Genomic DNA, 21622 nt, shown 5'->3' on the forward strand with positions numbered 1-21622 from the left:
CAGACCCTGGATTTAACAGCAAGTAGGTACTCTAAGCATTGGTGGTCCCTTTCTAGGTGAGATCACACCTTCCTATTGTTCCCAATTTGCAGGCAGCACACAGAACTGCTCTGATGCATGTGCCTCTTTACTCCTCAATATGGTGGCCTGTGACAAGCCTGCAACCTCCAATCCTACCAACACTATATAGTCAAAGATAGAGGTGGCTGTAAAGCCTGAACCTTAAGAGGCCATCCTTATCCCCTCCACCTGGATATGGTCACCCTCATCTGGCTCCAATGCTCTACCCCAGGATTTGCAAACTTCAGTTGTAAGAATCCAGAGAGTAAGTCCTTTGGCTTTGCAGGCCATAAAGTGTGTGTCACAACTATGACTGATGTCAACAACTAATGTCATTCTGCCTAGGTAGCTCCAAAGGCGCCACAGACAATAGATAAATGAAGGAATATGGCTGTGTTACAATACAATTTTATTCATGGACATTTGAATTTCATACAGTTTCCACGTGTCATGAAATACCACCCTTTAAAATTTTTTTCAACCATTTACAACTGTGAAGTCATTCGTCGCTTGCAGTCAGTCACACAAAATCAGAAGGCTAATGGATTTTGCCTGCTGGTGTTTGCTATCCCCTGCTCTTCTCCATCCCTGCATCTCTAAGGTCGGGGAAACAAGCCCATGTCTAAACCAACATCCAGTCTTGCAAGGAAATACTGGGAATTAACCCCAAACCTTGTAAGCAATTCTCTCAGGGAAACTCTCCCCCACCCCCATCAGTGAAAGGACCGGGAAAGCTGGAGGAGGTGATAGTTTCTAAGAACGATACACTCCTATCACAACAATGTCCCAGAACCTCCCTTACATATCACCATAGTAATGGCCACCAAAACAGCTCAATACTTCTCATGGTCTCCCCACCACACCCCCGACTGGGCCCTGGAGTATGTAGTAATTCCTGCAGAGTTCAGTAAACTTGGGGATGTTAAATCTCTATCAATACCTCACATTATTGTTACATAATTTAGACATCAGAAACATTGAACAATTTACTTTTTTAAAAAAATTATTTTCCCAAATGGGTCCCTCAATTGACCTTCCAGGTGGCTTAAGAGCCACTGATGTATTTAGATAAAGTAAAATAAAAGTTTAATGTCCTGATTTCTTCTTTTGCTATCTCTAAGAGTCATAGAAATCAGGGAATAACCTGAGAGCCATTCACCATCCGAATGATCAGTGATACTCTCGATGACTGATTGCTGGTCTTCGCTAGCAAAAGCATAAGCAAGGCAGCCACTGTAGTCATAGCTGTCCCTGGAATGTCATCAAGCTTTCTTGATAATCTAGATGACATTCTTCTAGGCAAAACAATGAATAGGAGACCTGAGTTAACCCAGGGACAAGGTGTTCATCCAAATCAAAACTGCATCTTCACAAGCTTTAGTGGTCAAGGATTAGCGTCAGTCAGGACGACTCTCTGATATCCATGGACACACAGACTGATTCAAAGCTAGAGAATATTCAATACAACACAACTGGATCTGACTCCATCTTACTTGAAGAATTGTAGACACAAGGTAAGAAGTCTCACCTATTTCTTTTCTCTGCACCTGATAGCCATGGATTGACGCCCCATGGAACAACCTTTACAGGAGAGATTAAGGGCTTCCCCACCCTCCTACAAAAAACATTTTTGTTCCTCTCTGAGATTCCATTAGTCATTAAAAAGAAAAACCAAACCCTGATCTGCTGTCATTATTAAAGGTGTGTTTATGCATGTTTGATTGCAAACAGACCATCTTGCACCCCACATTCAAGTTACAAGCCATAAAAGCTGAAGCCCTTTCCTAGTATACACACTCAAGTTAGGACAAGTAATTTTGTGCTGGTATTTTATCTATTTATTTTACTCTGTTTCTGCATCAATACTAGGGTTTGAAAACTTGAAGGATGAAGAACTGTTATTCAGTAGCAACCCACTCACAGACATATTTGATTGATGTTACTAGATGGGAATGACCATATTGGAAGATCTACAGTTAGAGATCACAGGCTATAAGTGGATTTTTTTGTGTGTCTGTGAGACAAATGAGGTAAATTTTTTGGTGCATTTGTATTTTCTAAATTTCGACAGTAATCCCATAGCAACTGTTTTTATTTTTACAAAATAATTTTTAAATCTTAGGAAATAAACAGAGCAATTATCATGATCAGTTTTCAAAAGGAGAAACCAGAACTGGCTCAGAGAAAAAGGACAGACCGCACTACTACCATCCTGAGCAGGCCCCAACTTCTCTGATTCCCCGGTTGGCAATTTCTGGTCTCTGCAATACCTTCTAGAACAATGACCCGGAGACAAATTGGTTATGTCTCCAAAGAATTTAAAGAGGGCACTTAGTGAAGGTAATAAAACTAAGGAGCTAATTACCTGACAAAAAGTAATTTTAAACTTACTTTTGAACCTTGGGTCCGTGTTTGATTTTCCTGACTGGTACTTTGTTCTTGTATTCCAGCCACATAATCTACGTACTCACAGCAAACAGCAAGGGGCCTGCTTCAGCCCACACGTTGTTTTCCAGTGATTTGTCTCCAGCTCGGACCTTTTCCCAGGATTACTGTTGGGGGACATGACTCTTTCTGCTTCCGGTTTAGACAGAAGGTTTTTCCTTATCAGAGAGAAACCAAGTCACACGTACATGGCATAAACTGAATAAAGCTATTGGTTTTTAAATACTTTATTACACTGACTCTAGTGTCCTTAGTAGATGAATATAATCAAGTTAGCAACCTGCTTTGGTCACCGAGAAAATGAAACATTTCTGAAACCTCACGAAACAGCGTAGTGTGCAAACTAGAACTAGTCAGGCTTTCTTTCATCTCGTTACAGAACAGTCACTGCAAGCAGCATGGTACATCATAAGAGCTTTCACTGCTGTCCTTCAGCCTCTAAACTGCAGAGGAGAGATGAAGGCAAACTTCCAAGGAAATGCCCAGGGAACTGCAGTCAAACATTATCCAGGAAGCTGCAGGTAGGATGGCATTACATGAAAGCTCCAACGTGCTTCAAAACCTAGGCTACTGAAGTCTACAATGAAATTCACATTTTCTTTACATACAAAGAAATTACACACATTTAAAGAACTGTTACCCTATGTTAATTCCCAGCCTGGTCGATTATTTGTAGTCTTATCATCAAACTTTGTATGAGGTGGTTGTTTTGTTTACTATTCGGTGACTTAAACTATTATAACTTGCTTTAATGATTCAGAAATGAGAGTGACAGTTGTATATATAGTCACAGTTTAAGAGAAAGGTAGTTGACCTGAATTTCTGAATTAGGAATGAGGAAAGGTGTTAAATGGCTTTGTTTAAAAAACAAAAAAAGGCCCAACACTATAGATATTAATGATAGCTTTGCCACTACAAGCATGAATGTAATACAAAGAGACCAGTGTTTTAAAACCAATGTGAACAGACTGACTTTTTAAGAAATCAGCTATTTTAGTTCATTAAAGTGGATTTCACAGCTGCTATGATGTGTCTAGCACTGATTCCAAACATATCCAGCAATTCACTAGGTTTCCCGCTTTTTTTAGGCACTCCTGACACTGCCAGCTGATGAACGTGGATGCCAGGCTCCCCAGAGATGGCTGCACATATGGCTTCTCCAATGCCACCTTCTCAGTAGTGATCCTCCACCGTGATAACCCAGCCGCCTGTAGCTTTTGCACTGGATATAATGGTGGCAGCATCCACAGGGGTTTAATGGTAAACGGGTCAATGACACAGATAGAAATACCCTGTTGAGAAAGAGCATCGGCAGCCGCTAAGGCTTCAGGCAGAGTAACTCCAGCTCCAATAACTGTGACTTTGTCATTAACACTGTGGTGGATGACCGTGGCCCGTCCCATCTCAAAATTTTCTTGTGGGGTATAGATAACTGCAGTTTCTGGACAGCTGATCCGAACGAAGCACATTCCTTTGGGGTTGGCAGCCAGATAAACAGCACGCTCTGTCGAGACGGCGTCACTTGGATAGAAAACAGTGCAATTGGGGACGCTTTGGAACATGTCTAGATCTTCCAGGGCCATCTGGGAGGGGCCATCTTCACCAACGGACACCCCGCAGTGGGAACCACTAAGACTGACACTGGTTTGAGATATGGCTCCCTTCCGGATCTGATCTAATGCTCTGGTCAAAAAGGCAGCTGAAGTCCTAATAAAAGCAACGGTTTGACCACGTGCGGCACAGGCCAGTTCTGTTCCGCAGTAAAACAATAAGACGCTCAGAGTGATCTTTCTTGAATATCTCAGAAAAGATGGAGTTCTTTGGGTCGCCATACAGGACAATAGCTTTTTCATTTGCATGGCCCAGTTCAGCTAGAGCCAAACTATATGCTTTCTGAGTAGCTATCTTGTCGCCTGCTTTATAATCAGGCAGGCAGGTCATTTTTATATCTGTGACGCTGACTGGAGGTGAGCCTTCAACAGGGGGTTTGGGTATGAGATTCCTGTTGGTCCGTATCTGACTCTGTTAGTCTGATGACTTCATTTGCTCTTTCTTTCGGCACCGGCTTTCCATGCCAGTTCTCCGCATCCTCAACGTCTGGAATACGCCGGCCCCTGAAGGTCTTCGCAACTATGGCAGCGGGCTCGCTCTTCACTCGAGTCGCTTGGCAAAACGCGTGGCACAAGGCCTCCACGTCCTGGCCATCCACTCCCTACCCGAGTGTTCCACCCACAGGCTTCGCGGCGACGCCGACAGATGTCTGCGCGGTGCTTTGGGGGCGCCACGCCACTCTGTCCCAAGCGGTTCACGTGGAAGACTGCCACGAGGTTATCCAAACTGTAGTGGGAAGCAGAGCCCTCCGAGGCCTCGCCGTCGCCCAGGAGGCAGAACACCCGGTAGCTGGCTCTGGTCCAGTACTCGCCAGCATAAGCCGTTCCACACGCGGCGCCCAACCCAGCCCCAGCGATCCTGTCGCCACATCAACAGACGACAGTCTGGGGGTGGGATGTCCCTCCGGGGCACAGTGAATCGTCCTCAAGTTCAGCAGGTCGGGTTCACTGGTGCCGCCCGCCTCCGCCCAGGCGGCACAGAGCAGTGGAGCCGCATGGCCCTATGCAGAGGACGAACCTGTCGCTGTCCGGCGGCTCCGGCTCTGTCTGTAGCTCATCGCGTGGAAGAAGAGCACCGACACGACCTCGGCCGCGCTGCACCACGACGTGGGGTGGCCCTGATGGTATGGAAGCGCAGGCGGTTGGCCAACTCCTGCAGGACCAGCACGGTGGTCGCGTCCTCGGGGGGTGGGGGGCGGTGTCTGCCACGTTGGCATCTTCCCCGGTTCCTGAGGAGCGAAAGGGGCGGTGCTACGGCGGTTCCGTCACGTAACAGCGCGCCCTGGCCCCGCCTCCGGGGGAACGAGCGGGGCAGTGCCGTCACGTGACCGCTGACGCGGCTTCGTCAGGTGATGTCGCGCGCCGGGCCCGCCTCCCTGAGGAAACTGCTCGCCAAGCCGCCTTGGGTTCTCGACCTGCTACGCCTTCTTCTTCCGGTGAGTGGGTTTTTACTACTTTGTCACTGCCATGTTCAACATTATGAAAAGTAATTAAATGTCTTTATACCCTAACTCGTGGTATAAATTCCGAAGGGGGCATTCTTCTGTCCGTGTGTTATGGGAAGCTGTTTGTTGAAGTCGTGCTTCTTTTCATTCCTCGAAGCCACGTCCGAGACATTTTCACGGTTCTGTAGCCAAGCATTAATGGGAATTACCCAAAGTCACTTTCAATCTAACCGATATGGCAGCTCTGTGTCAACGAGACTTTTCAGAGCAGCTGAAAATCCTGTCTATGACTTGCAGATAGAAGTACCAAAAGGTGCAGGAAAGGTCAAATCTAGACCCACTGAATGGTGGCATATCTAGAACTGCAATTTCCCAAGTATACCCTAAAATACTGTTAGTAATAATAACTTTTAAATAAAATGAATTTATTTGCTTCAGTTATAAAACTAAACTTGTGCCATGGAACACTTCTAGTGGGCAAGGGTTATAGCTTATTGTCTAAAAAAACAAAAGCACAATGACAGTACTATATCCTCTCCCACTCTGCGGTGTTGAGCAGCTTGATTCTTGAGTAATTATAAGTTAATAATGATTATTAACTTGACATTAAAATCATCACACTGGACACAAAAAACAAGCAAAACGCCTGGACTCCACCTTAGGCAAGCCGAATTTTAATCTATGGAACTAGAAGTCTCGGACGCTATAGTTTTAATGCACCTTTCGATTCTCTGGGAGGAAAATTAAATGGTGTTGCCAAGAGAACTCTCCAAAATGGAGCTGGGAGGCCACTGAAGAAGTGATTCCGAATGGATTCCGAACTTTTGGCCGCTGGTTGTCTTAACACAGGCGTCCAGAACACCTGCCCAATGTTCCAGAAACTTAAGATGCTTGTTGGACCCTTACCCTAAGCAACTCTCATAGCCTATCACTTAAGGACAAATATCTCCTTCCTGCATGAGGGTCAGTCATAATTCTTGCCAGACAACTTTAACAACCTTGTGGCTTTTGTCTTTATAAGCCCCTGACTCTTTCTCTTCCCTGCACACTCTTTCAGTTTTACCCCAATCTGTGTCTCCAGAATTGCAATTCCTAAGACCTCAATAAAGCTCTTTGTTCTTGGCAGCCGTGATAATTGTTTGACAGTTCTGATGTTTAGTCAAAGTTAAGAATCAGTAATCTGCAGATAGGCTTACACCAGTGGTTCTCAATGTTGGTAGTACTTTAGAATCATCTGAGGAGTTAAAAAAACAAATCTCATGTCCAGGCTGCACTCCAAAGCAATTAAATCAGAATTTCTGGGTAAAGGATCTAGGCATCGGTAATTTTTAAAGCGCCCCAGATAATCTCAGTGTTCAGCTGGGTTGTAAACAACTAACTCAGGGGTCTTGCTACTCTTTATATATCTCAGAAAAAATTTTAAATATTATTTGCCACTTAAATTCTGCCACTTAAATTAATTAATTAATTAACTTTATTTTTAAGAATACATATTAGAATAAAACATAATGGTATGACACTGACAAGATTTTAAGACTTGCTGAGGGAATGTTGGAGTCGGAAAAATCCTTAGAAGGTCATCTTGTATTACTCTGCATGCCCTTTACAAATTAGTGCTTGCTTACTAGATTAAAAAAGGAAGAGAAAATAAAAACATACCAAACTAGGACTGGGAGTACAGATGGAAATTAAAGAAAAAAATATTCGTAGTATCATAATAGCAAACTATTAGGGGCTGACAGGAAGGCAGTGAATATAAACATAGGCAACTCACTATTATTTTGGCTAAGGAGAGCTCTAATAAACCCAAACAATTGGTAAACGTGATAGTATAAAAATGGTCTATGAGGCAGTGTTTACCTGAAGAAAATGGGAGAAATAAGAGGTACTTAACATTTCTTTTAAAGTTCCCAAATTCTTCCATTCGTTTAAAGTATTGCACAACTATTTCCAAAAGTATTAAACGGAAAGTTCTTAACATTAGTAAAGATCAATTTTTTTAAGAAAAGAATGTAGTCTTGAAGATTTAATACCCTAGATAGTGAGTGTGAATTTCCGTCTGTTGTTCTGTGAGACCATGTGGATTTCTTTTTTAACTACATAAAAAAAGAATGTTTTGTAAATTATCTATAAAATATTTAAAAGTGTTCTGAGATTTTTTAAACGAAGAAATGGAAATTTATATATAAATTATTAATATTCCTTGTAGGCATTTTAGTCTTTTAAAATATATTTTCAAATATGCAGTTGAAAGTAACCATATAAGTATAAAGTATGCATAATTTGATAATGCAGATCACCCAGTGTGGCCATGAACACAGCTTAGTCAAGTAAATCAGAGACATGACACCACATTGTATTTTCTCCATTTAGAAGAGACTATTACTGACAAAAGGCCAGCCCCCAAGTTTTAAGCCAACATGGCAAAATTTTAATTGTCTTGGAGAAAAGTCCATTACTCATTTTAGAAGTCATTTTGGAAGATAGTCAGAAGTTTTCTGCAAATAGGAAGAAATTATTCATTTGTTAATTTTGGTTTATACACCTAAAGTAGGGATTGGCAAACTCACGTACCTACTGGAGTAGGGAGTTAAATGCGTAAATGAATGTAGGATATAATGTAAGAGGATTGGAGGGGCCTGTGACAAACTGGAGGATACAAGCCCACCTAAAGGCATTCAACATTGAAAAATTTGTGAACATTTTGTTGGTGGAAGAAGCCCTATCTTCAGGCTGCCAGTTTTTACCCCTGATTTAAGGCATGTTGTAAATAAATAAATAAATAAATATTTTGTTTTACCTTTGTTTAAATTTTTCACTATAATTTTTTCTCATAGTATGAAAAAGAATTTATTGTGTGTGTACTTCAAATGAAAATAAAACCCAACCAGAGCACTAATACAGATAGCTATGGAGGAAAAAATATAAATAGCAAGAATTGGTAAGTGCAGTTTCTGAGGAAACAAAACACACCTACTGATTACTCAGGAGGTCTACACCAATTTGTGAAAATATACATTTCCACTGTTTGGGAGTGAGTTATATTTAGATCGGGAACACTGACATTTCGCTGATATCTTATCTGAACTGTTGAGTTTTGTTAAAATGGAATTTTATCAATGAAAGACACAAATGATGAATTCATCCTTTTTGTTCCTTTATTTGAATTTGGTTAGTTTAGTGGGCTGAGTATGGAGTGAGGAGGGTAAGATTCCTGTGTAGGGCAGTAAGTTTCTTGGGGGAAGAAAGGTGCTCTACTTTCTTGAATTATTACTTTGAAATTTATGGCAGATGCTATCACTGATGGTTCTACTTTTTCCGTAGTTTATAGAGTCCTTTTTTTTTTTGGTAGGAGAGAGAGGTAGACAGTAATGTATTAAAGAAGGTAGACCTACTTCTTAAAGTGCTTCTCAGATGAAGAAGTCTTGGGAATGTAATGTACAGCATAGTGACTACAGTTCAAAATACTATATTATGTATTTGAAAGTTGCTAGGAGGGTAGATTTTAAATGTTCTCACCACAGACACAAACACACACACACAAATGATAACTGAGGAGATGGCTGTGTTAACTAACCTTATTGTGGTAATCATCTTGCAATATAAATGTGTATCAACTCATCACATTTTATGCTTTAAACTTACACAATATTATAGGTCAATTATACCTCAATAAAGCTGAGAAAAAAAATAAAGTGCTTCTCTGCTAAGTCCGTTATTTCTAAATCTGCTCCTATTGCCTGTTTTCTCTTCGGACAGTGAGTTACCCTGTTCTGCTTTTTGAAATAGCTAGTAATTTAAAAATTAAATGATGGACATTGTTTGGGGGTGATATATTTTATTTCATTAAATTCTTTTAAAGGGTGTTGGATTTCATTCTAGCAGACAGCTTGGTGCTTTACATTTTTTGAAGTTTGTTAAGACCGATATAAAGTATGCTTCACTCTGGTGTTACTGCAAAAGCATAACGTCCCCTGGGGTCTCCAATGAAGGTTCCAGGTGTTCAGCAAGGACCCTCTTCTCTTGGCCGGTCAAGTTTCAGTTGTGTCAGTCAGCGCTTTGTGAGCTCTGGGAACTGTTTCATTTACTGCCCTGAAGTTACGCTTTGCCTGGCCTGGTAGAGACCTCCAGAATTCTGCTGTGCTCTGTGTGAGACAGCCTTCCCTGCAGCGCTGTCTGCAAAGTGCCTCCAGGAAGATGATGTGGCTTACCTTGTTTGTTTTTATTCTCTAGGGATCACGGTTCTGCCCTGCCTGTTTTCCAACATATGAACACTATTGCTTTCTATAGTGTCTCTAGTTTTGTTGTTGTTTATGGCTAAAGGGTAAGTCTCATTCTAGTTATCCTATCGTAGTCTCAGAACAGCACTTTAAAACATTTTGAACCATAATACCTTCCATGGGGCATATACTCTCCAGGTAACCTAGGTTTTGTAGAATGGGTATGATTTTGGTTAGTGTAACCTTGATAGGAAGTCAAGAGCAAGGTTACAAAAGTAGAAAAAGAATTTCTAATCTGACAGGAAGGGAAGATTCATGCTGAGAACGGTGAGGGGAAAGCAGGAAGCCAGATTTTGAAAAGGCCTTGAAATAGAGCCAGGTGGGTTGTTTTTGAGTGTTGTTTTGTTCTCTTGCTTTTGGGTTGAGGGTGAAGTGCAGTGGAACGGGTTTTATCATCTGAACATCTTGATCATGGCAGTGTTTGGGAAAATTGTTCAGATAGTGTTAGGAGAGATAAAATGAATGTGGGGAAGGCGAGGCTTTGCAGTGGTGCCAAAGTCAGACTAGGGAGTTCTTCGTCTTGTTACCTCCATGAAAATCTGTCCTAGTATGAATCTAGGCACCCCAGTCCTCCGGAGAATCCTGGGCAAGGCAAATGAAACTCTGACTACAGAAACGTTGATAGAAAATGCCCTTGCACACATAGCTGTAGTTAGGAACTTTTCTGTTTGCTACACATATGGTACAAAAGTGTAGCAGAAAATTATAAGACAATTCGTGAATCAGAAACACAAATTATAATAGGGAAAATCACATTTCCAGAGTTTAATTAGTGTCATGGTTTCCTTTGGGACTTATTTATTTCTGTTCCATTTATTATGTTCTTTCTTTCAGATCAATTTCCAAATGTTCTAAGTTCCTGTAAGTTTAACTTGATGTGTAATAAACAAAAGTTCATTTGTTAACTCCAAAAAATATATATATATAGTTCTGAACATTAAATTTAATGCAAGTAAGTAGAATTATCTGACAAAATTGAGAACAAGAAGTGGAGAAAGCAGTAGGTCTGCGGTAACAAAGGATCACACACTGGGGTTTGGGGGTGGGAGCTAAAACAACAGTGATGATCTCACAGCCATGGAGGCTGGAGGTCCAAAATCGAGGTGTCAGCAAGGTTGTCCTTCTGAGGACCATGAGGAAAGGAACCACTCCTGGCCTCTCTCCTTGGCTCGCAGATGGCTGTCTTCTCCCTGTGGCTCCCTCCCCTCTATGCATGTCTCTATCCAAATCTCCCCTTTTTATAAGGACATCAGTTATTTTGGATTAGGGCCCACCTTAACAAACTCCTTTTAATTTGACTACTTCACGAAAGACTATCTCCAAACAAGGTCACGCTCTGAGGTAGGGCTTAGGACTCCAAGGCATCTTTTGGGGGTGGGAGGGGAGCAGTTCAAATGGTAACACTTGTCTTGTGGTCGTATAACTCCAGTATTCACACGGCCTTCTCCTTCATGTGTGTCTATGTCCAAATTTCTTCTTTTTATCAGGACACTAGTCGTACTGAATTAGGGGCCCACCCTTCTCCAGTAATGACCTCATCTTAACTAATTACATCTGCAATGACCCTGTTTCTAAATAAGGTCACGTTCTGAGGTGCTACAGGCTAGGACCTGTGCACTTGAACCCTAAGCTCGATCACCAGCCCTTATGTTTCTGTTTGGATGAACACATCTCTGATGACACCACAGTCTTTGACCACATTAATCATCAAATTCAGCTTTTCTCAATCTTCCTTTTTTTAATTGGAAAAGTTTTAAAAATATTGCTTTAAAAAATTCAAACACTAGAGAAGAAGAGTGAAGAGTTATTTTCCGAGCTCCCCCCACCTCAAGCCTCATCTCGTAAACTATTAACAGTTGATTGTTATCCTTGCTGATATTTTCTATACTGTCTTCCTTCCACAGTTTGTTCTAAGTGGGATTTCTTATGCACACTGTCTTATAGCTCACTTTTTCAACTTAACAAGTCTATAAAATTGCCCACATCAGTAAAACTGATTTAAATCATTTTTTAAAGCAGCAGCAAATAATCTTGACTTGTTAACTAGAGTAGCGAGATCTCGAGGATGTGACCACGAGATGGCACTAGCGCACAACCACCTTTATTGGGAGTCACTCCGACAGATTTGCATGGGGGCGGGGAAAGCCTCTCAGCGCTGACCCCTCCCAAAGGCAGGGTGGAGCCACTCTCCTGCAGGGTAGTGGTGTGGGCATCAGAGAGGGGAGACCCTAGGCCCAGGTAACTCCGACGAGCCGCAGTGGCTTGGGGTCTTTCACAGCCCCAGGGTTGATCTCGCCTACGGGTAGCTTATGCTGGGTGATGTTTCACAGGGTGTGCAAAGCAGGGAGACTCTAAATGGCAAAACATCTGCTCTTTGGAGCTATATTTCAAATAATCGGATGTGTAAAAGTTTGATTTTGGCACCAATCAGGCTTTTGAGTTACTGGGTCCCAGCCTGCTGTGAGGAAGAAAACACGATACAACTTTATAGGGCACCACCTTTAACTCTTTTGTATAACAACTAGCTCCCTACTGAAAGACATTTTACAGTTTCTCCGCCGCAAAAAAATTGTCACAGATGGTTCAAAAGAAAACTTACCAACCAATTTACATCATATATGACAAAAGGCTAATTTTATTAATGTAATCAGGATGCCTAACAATAAGTAGGATAAAATGGTAAAGAAGCACAGGCTCCTCGAAAACAACCCTGAAAAATGACAGCAGCAGGAAGGAATTGGCTGTTAGAAGTAAGATTACAACTGTGAACCCCCTAGGAAGATGGGAACTGGTGACTCATGGTGGGAGGCAGTGGCCTGGGAGGAGGATGTCTGTCCGAGGATCTGGAGAGGTTGTTAACTTGAGCTCTTGTCTCTCTTCCTTACCTTAGGGATGGGGAGTATCACTGGTGTCCCAGTGGTGTGAGGCACTAGCACAGGAGATGGGGCCCAGCTAAATAAGGAGAGACGGAAACAGGCACAGGACGACAGCTGCCCTCGGGCTCTCAGCCTCCTGCTCTCCTGTCAGCAGAAATACTCTGGTCCCTGGAGTCTCTCCTCTGTGATTTCACCCTCCGTGTTCCCAAACTTTCCAAGACTGACACAGTTGAGGGTGTGACTTTCGGCATGTCCCCAGTACACATTACAGGACAAGAGAGCTGACTCCGTCAGTAAAATGTGATGCTACAGGTTCAAGGAAAATACACACCTGAGGAGTACGGCTCCTCGAACAGAAAGTTAAAAAATAATGAAATTGAACAACACATGCCACTTTAAGCAGAGTTATTGGAACAGATGAACCAATAGTTTCAAATGAGTACAATACATGTTCAAGAGTTGAAGAAGAATATGGTAATAAAGCAAAGTGATAAACTCTTCTAGAAACAAGTGATATATGATATATATCTGTTAAAAGTAAGGTAGTTAAAATGAAGATACAAGGGATATCTAGCAGGATGATTACATGAAAGAATAAAAGGATAAACTGGGAGATGAAATTAGGAGTAAGCCAAGGGGCAGCAGAAATAAAGAGACAGAAAATACAGGAGAAAGGCTAAAAGATTGGGAGAACAGAATTATCGATACCCAGATAATACAAATCCCCAAAAGGAATTGAGAGGCCGTGAGTATCAGGACACGTAAGGAAATACCAATACCTAGACACGCGATAGTAAAACTGCAGAAGAGCAAAGGCAAGAGAAATTTTATGAAAAGATTCCACACAAAAAGTAAACCACCCACAAAGGAACAACAATTAGCCCAAAGTGAGACTTCTCAACAGTAAAACTGGATGCAAAAGACAATGGAGTAATAACATTTGTGCTAAAATTTTTTTAACACTTCTTCCTGTGAAGTATAGCCTACAAACATAGAAGTGCATAAACCATAAGTGTGACACATGAAGAAAAATTATAAAGTAAACAGCAAGGTAACCACCACTCAGGTTAAGAATATCACTGGCCACTTAAGAAAGTATATCTAGAAAATGTAGCTCATTTTGCCTGTTTTTGAACATTATAAATGAACTTTACAAATGAGCTTATACTGTATGCATTCTTTTGTCTATTACTCCTTTTATATTATGATTAAAAATTAATGTTTACCATCAGTGTAGTTTGTTAATTTCATTGCTGTATAGAATTTATCACACTTTTCTATTTTTGTTGACGAACAATTAGGTTTTCTCTAGTTTGGGCTATTACAAACAGTACTGTTAGGAATGTTCTCGTGTATGTATCCTGAGAGACATGGGCTGGAGTTCCTAGGGTATGTGTCCGGGAATGCCACTGCTGGATTAGAGGATGTACACATTTCAACTTTTCAGATAATGCCAGAATGGTTTCCCAAAGTGGATAAACAAACAGAAGCTTGCTCTTTGAGGTCAGGAATAAGACAATGATATCTACTATCACTAGTACCAATCCACATTTTTATCATATTAAAGAGTAGTGTTCTATTCCTATTTACATGTATTTATAAAATCTAAAAAATCTGTGTTTGTAATTTTAACATGGGAAGATATCTAGTAGCGTTTTTAGAGATGATGGAAATATTCAAGTTTTCTATTCCTCTGTCAGTTGTATAGGTTATATTTTTTTAAGAATTTGGCTATTTTATTTAAATTTATTTGGTCATAATATCCTCTTAACGCTTGCATCATCTGAAGTGATATCACCTGTTTCAATTCCAGTATTGGTTAATTGGGTCTACTCTAAAGTTTTTGAGTGGTCCTGCAGGAATGTATCAATTTTATCATTCTTTAAAAGGAACCAAAGTTTTACTTTCCTGTTCTCAATTATGTATTTTTTCAATCTCAATAATTTCTGGTCTTCACTCTCTTCCACCTTCTGTTCTGAATTTCCCTTATTGTTCCTTTCCCGGCCTCTCAGTGTGGATTAGCTCATTAATATTCAGCTGTTCTCTTTCCTAACATTTATGTTGAGGCGCTAATACATACACTAAAGGACCCGGTTGCTGCCTCGGATGTATCTCACAAATCTGTATATGTATTTTTGTTATCATTTCAGCCCCAAATATTTTCCAATTCCCGTATGATTTCTTCTTTAACTCACGACTTATTTGAAAGTGTAATTCTTAATTTCTAATTATATGGGAATTGTCCAGCTATCTTCTTCTTGTTGATTTCTAGTCTAACTGCACAGTGGTTAGAGAACACATTCTGTAGGATTTCAGTCCTTTCACATTTGTCTGGATTTGCTTTCTGGCCCAAAATATGATCATTTTTGATAACTATTCCATATATGTTGGAAAACACATGTATTCTTTCTTGCAAGCACTGGAAGCAGCATTCTATGAGACCCATTAGGTCAAATTGTGTTGGTGGTCTAGTCTTCCAAATCATTGTAAATATTTTATCAGCTTGTTCTATTAATTACTGAAAAAGGTAATTTTCCTCCAAAGCTGTTTGTTTTCTACCATTATTTGAAATTTTATCAGTTTTTCCACTATATACTTGGGGCTATATTACTAGGTGAATATAAGTATATAAATTTAAAATGGAACCTTTTTATCTTTATGAAGTGACCTCTTCTAACTACCATAATACTTTTTGACTTACAGTCTATCTTCTATAACATTAATATGTCTGTACTTTTGGTATTTGTTTAGTATACCTCTTTCCATCTTTGACTTTTAATTTTCCTGTTTCCTTATGTTTCAGATGTGTCTCAATAAACAGAACACAGTTGTATGTTTTAAATCCAATGTGAAATATTCACTTTTTAAATTGCAGGCAGTTAGTCCATAATTATTGTTATATGGATTTAAATCTACCACCATATTTTTAAAATTTTCCCTACAGTCCTATGTTTCTTTTTTTTTTATTTCATTGCTTTGAGTTATCTGAATATTTTATCATTTCATTTTCTCTACTTGTTTGTATCCTATTCAAAGTCGTATACCCTGTTTTCTGTTCTTTTAGTGGTTACCCTAGAAAGTATTCCTGTATTATTATATCAGTATCTAATGTTAATCAATACTTTACCCCTACACATGCACACACAGACACACACACACACATATGCCTTAGTATGTTTGTGAAAGCACAGGGAAACATCTCTAAAGATATCTCCCAACTCTCTACTGGGTGGCAGGGTGCAGGGGTGTGATATTGGGGGGGAGAAGTAGGAGGCTTCATTCTGCTTTTCACTGTGGTACATGTACACACTAAATTATGACCAAATATTAGTCTTCACTATTGTACTTTATATATATATAGTGTATTACTGTACTCTTACTTTGTATAACTCATTCTTGCATTTGCTACAGTGTATTTTGAACATGGTGCCTTGCCCATAATCAATATTATTTAGGGGTTGAGTCTGAATGGGGAAAATACAAAATCTTTTATTTTCAAACCCAAATTAAAATGAAAAAAAAAATGAAGATACATGGTTTGTTGGATTGTTGGCAATTTGAAATTAAGAATGGGGTAGGAGCAGGTAGAGAATTTTGTGCTCGGTAGAGCAATTAGTAACAGCTGAAATAGCCAGAACAAGAATTTAATGCTTACTGGATTTGCAGTAACATAGAACTCAGGATGATGACTTGCAGTGGGCCGGATTTCGGAAACTGGGTAGAGTGGGTGTTAAGTTGGCTTCACAGGAAACGGTTATCGTATAGAAGTAGGGTGCAAATGTTACGGATTAACCAGAGTTCTCAACAGAGTAGTGCCTCCAGAGTAGATACTACAAGGGTGCCCCCCTTCATTGTGTAGATTCACACAGAATGCACTTTCACACACTTCAAAGCCTTGCCCCTAGATTCAGGGATCTTGTGGTCACCCATTCTTGTTTACAATTTAATCTAGTTTTCAGTGGCTATAGTTGTTGATTAAATTCATGCACCTGCACACATATACCCCACTTCTCCCTACCTGTAGCTCCTTGTCATGCCTGGTTTTCTCCTTTCATTCAGGTGACAAGATTCTCCCCTTGACCAAACTCTACTCAGTTTCCTCTGAACTCTTTTTTCAAGTAGGCCTGGAATTTTGGATTGCCTGTTCGTATCTGATTGTTCAATTTTAGCAGGAAAGTCGGTTTAGCCAGAGTCCCCCATCTTCCACATCTGGTCAACCTCCATGTCTGTAACTCATCAGATTCCGGGTCATTCACCATCTTCCAGGTGATGTCTGATCACACCAGCCTGCCTATTCCGAGAGTCCTGTTAGGTTGGTGTAGCCAGAATGCCCCGTTACCCTTAATGTTTCCTCTTAGTAATTTTCCATCCACTACCCGCCACCCTGCTCCTGGGCTATAAATTCCCTCCTGTCCCCGTATATTCCGAGTGGAGCCCGTATCTCTCCCCACTGCGGTGATCCTTATACAGATTGAGGAGGAACCCCTTGAATAAAGTCTGCCTTACCTTTCCTTCAATTTTTTGCCTTTAACGTAGGTCTCTGCTCAACCCTTAACTTCAAAAGCGGATTCATAGACCAGCACGTGTGAAACAGCTTTCCTGCCTACCCTTCCAGCTTTGTTTTTCAGAACAGTATGGTACTGGAAACAATATTAATTAGGTGTTTTTTTTTCACATGTCGCCTTGGAATATGAGCTGAGCTAGGGCAGGAATATCGTCGGCGTATTCCCAAGGCCTGGCACACAGTAGGAGATCATTCAGTGTTTGCTGAACGAATATATTGTCCACGGAATCCTCCCAAGTACAGATGGAACGAAGACTCACACATCGTGAGAACAACACAGAAAAACCGGGTGGGAAGGAGCCTCGAGTGGGCAGAGGGGGCCTTCACGGGTGAGGAAACAGCCTCGGGGGAACTTCGCTCAGGCGGCCCGGAGGCGCGGAGGGCAGGCCTGCGCCCGGGGGACGCGGCGGCCCTGGGCGCCACCGGCAGCGGGCGGCGTGCGCGAGGCCGGAGCCCGGTGCCGCCACGTCCGAAGGGGCTGCGCGGCCCGGGAGCTGCGCGCCGGGCAGACGCCCGAGACCCCGCGGGGCCGGGCCGCCACCGCCGGGAGCGGCGAGCCCAGGTCGCTGCCTCACGCCCGGCGCCGCCCCGTTCACCCTTGGCCCCAAGCTCCGCCACCCCGCCCACGGCGCCCGGCGAGCACGCGGGGAGCCTGTCTGCGCGGCGGGGGCGTGAGAGTCCGCCACGGCCCACAAAGGTGAGGTCTTGTTTCCGGGGACGTTTTAGGGAAGAACACTCGTCCCGCCCCCTGCTGGTCAGGTGAGCCCGGCTTCTTCCGCTCCTCGTGGATTTGGCCGGAGTCGCCTCGTGAGCTGTTGCCGCTGCCGACTCTGAGGTCTCGCCGTGTGGGCTCGGAGGTCCGGAGGTCCCAGGCCGCGAGGACATCACCATGGTGGGTCCCACCCGTTCCTGGAAGGCTCCAGTCGGCGGCGGGGAGGGCGGGCCGGCGTCGGGCCGCTGGGAGCGGGGTGCGGAGGGAGAACGGTGGGCGGTGCGCGGGCTGCGGTGCAGGCACGGGTTCCGGGCCGGGTCCTGCAGGGCTCTTAGGGCGCCTGCCGCTGCCCCCAGCCCGCGGGGAATCCGCGGGTCTCCGTGTACTCGCTCCTCAGCGGTGTAGGAGCGGGGGGCGGACGGGGCGCGTCGGGGACGGCGTAGTCGCCGGTCCTCGCGGCCGCTCACCACCCCTCAGTGTCCTACACCCGCCCCACACCCTGCCTCCACGCCCCTCATCCCCTCCGTCGCACTGACACTTGGTTTTTATTAAAAATGCAGTGGATGCAGAAGAGCGCTTATGTAGCACGTTTAAGTATAAACCGTATAAGGAACTCTCGTTTATCCGTTTTTCACTTTAAGAACACTTCTGTGTTCACCTTGAACCTGTATTTCCAGGAGCCACTCAGAGGTAAACAGTATCTAAATTATGCTTGCTTGTTTTTATATTTACTCCTTATGTTTATATTACAAAACTGCTATTTTTTTCCTTTTTGCTTCTGTTGTTGAGAATAATTCTTGAATGGGAATATGTTTCGTAAATAGTCACTCTTCAATTAGTTTCTAACGAAAACACCACCATAAAGTTTATAATCTGGTAATAAGTTGTGATACTCTGGTCTCAGTGCCATTAGTCCCCTTTCTCTGTCACTTTCCATTTTCTCTTTTTCATTGTATTCTTATTTTTCATGTCTGTCTACAGTCTTTTTGCTTTAGATTTTATATACGTTTGTGTAAATTAAATCTTTTTATTTATCAGTATGTGCGGTGGCCAGCTCTTTATAATTTTCTTTTCTAGGCTTTTCTAGAAAACCTTGGCTCCCTTGTCTGGACTTCCAATTCTGTTTTATTTGTCTCTGTTTCTGTTTTTATGCCTGTAAGCGTAGTAAGTATTAAAGCGATTACCTGCTAGTAAAAACTGGTTTCTGAGAGTTAGTAAAACTAAAGAAAAACATTAATGAAAATCTACTTAGTATACCAGCTTTGGGGATAATGTTACATGTGCATGGTTTAAAAAAAAAAAAAAGAGTAAAATGTCGTCCGTGATATGTGTGTTAATTTCCTTTTACTGCTGTGAAAAATTAATACAAATTTAATGGCTTGAAACAACACAGATTCATTCTCTTATATTCCTGGAGATCAGAAGTCCAGAAATGAGCCTTACTGAGCTAGAATCAAGGTGTAGGTGGGGCTGTCTTCCTTCAGGATGCTCTAGTGGAGAATCTCGTCCCTTTTTCCAGTTTCTAGAGGTTGGCTCTTGGCCTTCCTTCTCTTCAAAGCTATCAGTGTAACATCTTCAAATCTGCCTGAAGAGAAGGGCACATCTCTTTCTCTTGACAGTGATCCTTCTGCCTCCCTCTTATAAAGATCCTTGCAATTATTTTGGGCCCTTGTGGATAATCCAGGATAATCTCCCCATCTCAGGATCTTCGATGGCATCTGTACAGTCCTTTTTGCCATGTGTGGTAACACATTCATGGGTGTGGGGGAATTAGAGCATGGTCATCTTTGGGAGGGACGGCATTCTACCTACACCAAAAAGTAGGTCTGCCTCCAACTGTGTTACCTAATTCCCTAGCTCAGTTGAGAAACAACTACTGTTACAACACAGTTTCTTAGATAACCATTCAGATATTTCATATGAATGTGCCAATATATATGTCCTCTGACCTCCCTCTTTTTATAGAAGCAGTATGCTAGACACGCTCCTAATGCCCCTTGCTTTTTTTCTTCTACCTGATCTTAGACATCAGTCTACGTGAGTACACATAGATCTACCTCTTGCTTTTTTAACAGCTGACATCCTATTGTTAGCTTTTACTGTAATTTATTTACCAGGTCTCTGATGGACAGTTAAGCTGTTTCCATCCTTTTGCTATTACAAACACTGCTGCATTGATTATTATTTGTTTTGTACATGTGTAAATATGTCTGTAGACTAAATTAATAGAAGTAGGATTCCTTGATCAAAAGATGTGCAGTTTTTATTTTGATAAGAACTATCAAATCACCTTCCAGAAGATTGTACCAACTTACATCCCGCTTATTAGTGACACTGCTAACTCACCCACAGTGTCACTAATGCAGTGTGAGTAAATAATCTTTAAAAATCTTTTTTATACATTAAAAATTATAGTTTATTGAAGTTTTAATATACATTTCTTTTAAGGTAGAGCACACATCTTTTCAAAACTTAAAAGGCATTTATCTATACTCTTTCTTGTGACCTGTTTTTATTTTAGGTTACTAATCTTTTCCTCATTGATTTCATAATGGTGCGTGTTACGTTGTAGGTGCTTATTAAATATCTGTGCATCTGAGCTTAGCCCTAGCCCCTTTTCTTATTCTACTGAAGAGACTCTTATCTCTGTGGCTTTAAGGTACCTCCTTTAACCCCACGTTATCCCAAATTTGTATCTTCAGCCCAGACCTGTTTTCTAGGTGCCAGACTCATAACTTTATTTACTTAGTTTACATCTCTACTTAGCAGTCTCCAGGGCATCTTAAACCAGTGGCTGAAAGTGGGTTCTTGATGCCCCCTGTCTCCATGTGCCAATTCCTGTCTTAGTCAGTGGGAGTTCTGACCACTTGGTTGCTTTGTTGCAAACGTGGGAGTCATACTGGACTCTTCCCTTTCCCTCACCGTCCATAGTCAGTCCTGTCATTCTGTCTTCAAAATGCATTTCATACCTTGCCATTTGTCTCCATCTTCACTGTCACCCTGGTTGTGCCACTCAACTGTCATCTTTTTCTTAATGACCTCAATACTTCAGTAGTCTTGCTTCTTACTGTATCTCTGTCCAAATTGTCCTATATACAGCAGCTCGCATTATTCTTAAAAAAACAAGTAGGTCTCAAGTCCTCGGGGAGTCTCTTCCTGATTTCCCAAAGTTAGGCACGCCTATTATATGGTGGCCATTTTCTGGCCAGCACTTACTAAGTTATGTAGTTATTCATGAGATAACTAGATTGTAAATTACGTAGTTAGGATATAACTAGACTGTAAGCAAGTCCATGTCTGTTTTTAATCCTGGAACCTCACTGCCTATTTTAATATATGGTAGTGTGTGCTCAGTAAGTTTGTGGGTTTTTGTTTTTTTTGGTCAGTGAACATTAGTATAAGATAGAGGTGTAAAGAGTGGTAGCAGAAGAATGGGAGAAATGGTTAATTATGACTAGATATCGATGGGTAAGTCAGGAATAACATAAAGTTGAGCCTGATGTTAGATTTTTGCATGAAAGGTAAAGTCGGCATTAGAGAATTATTAAGATATTTTCTTAATGTTAAGGAGAGTATTGTTTGTGAGCCTTTAAAAATTATTTTTATATGAGGTATTTCACACGATTTTAA

General features: G+C 41.7%; 2 protein-coding genes across 8 annotated transcripts in view; one reads left to right on the top strand and one right to left on the bottom strand.

Moving 5' to 3' along the window:
* Positions 1 to 3498: 3498 nt before the first annotated feature.
* On the bottom strand, positions 3499 to 16975 carry TKTL2 (transketolase like 2). The gene is given in 14 exon segments (XM_029235840.1): positions 3499 to 3750; positions 3753 to 4252; positions 4255 to 4275; positions 4278 to 4531; positions 4533 to 4714; positions 4716 to 4963; positions 4966 to 5122; positions 5124 to 5164; positions 5167 to 5235; positions 5238 to 5344; positions 5440 to 5577; positions 12877 to 13022; positions 16372 to 16430; positions 16858 to 16975. Coding segments are annotated over 14 exon segments (2292 nt in total).
* A 964-nt stretch (positions 16976 to 17939) lies between these two features.
* TMA16 (translation machinery associated 16 homolog) overlaps positions 17940 to 21622 on the top strand; it is a 62880-nt gene continuing 59197 nt past the window's right edge. For 3 of the 7 annotated variants that reach the window (XR_003795451.1, XR_003795450.1, XM_029234570.1), the window contains exon 1: positions 17940 to 18172. Coding sequence is in view for 4 of the 7 variants with exons in the window: in XM_029234570.1 (XP_029090403.1) it covers positions 18170 to 18172 (3 nt within the window). In the remaining 3 variants the exon portion in view is untranslated. The remainder of the gene's footprint in view (positions 18173 to 21622) is intronic. The other 4 variants (XM_029234571.1, XR_003795452.1, XM_029234572.1 and 1 more) reach the window with 4 other exon arrangements.

The sequence above is a fragment of the Monodon monoceros genome, unplaced genomic scaffold (genome assembly GCF_005190385.1).
Source record: "Monodon monoceros isolate NGI ecotype Baffin Bay Population unplaced genomic scaffold, NGI_Narwhal_1 Super_Scaffold_20, whole genome shotgun sequence".
NCBI classification, from domain to species: Eukaryota; Metazoa; Chordata; class Mammalia; order Artiodactyla; family Monodontidae; genus Monodon; species Monodon monoceros.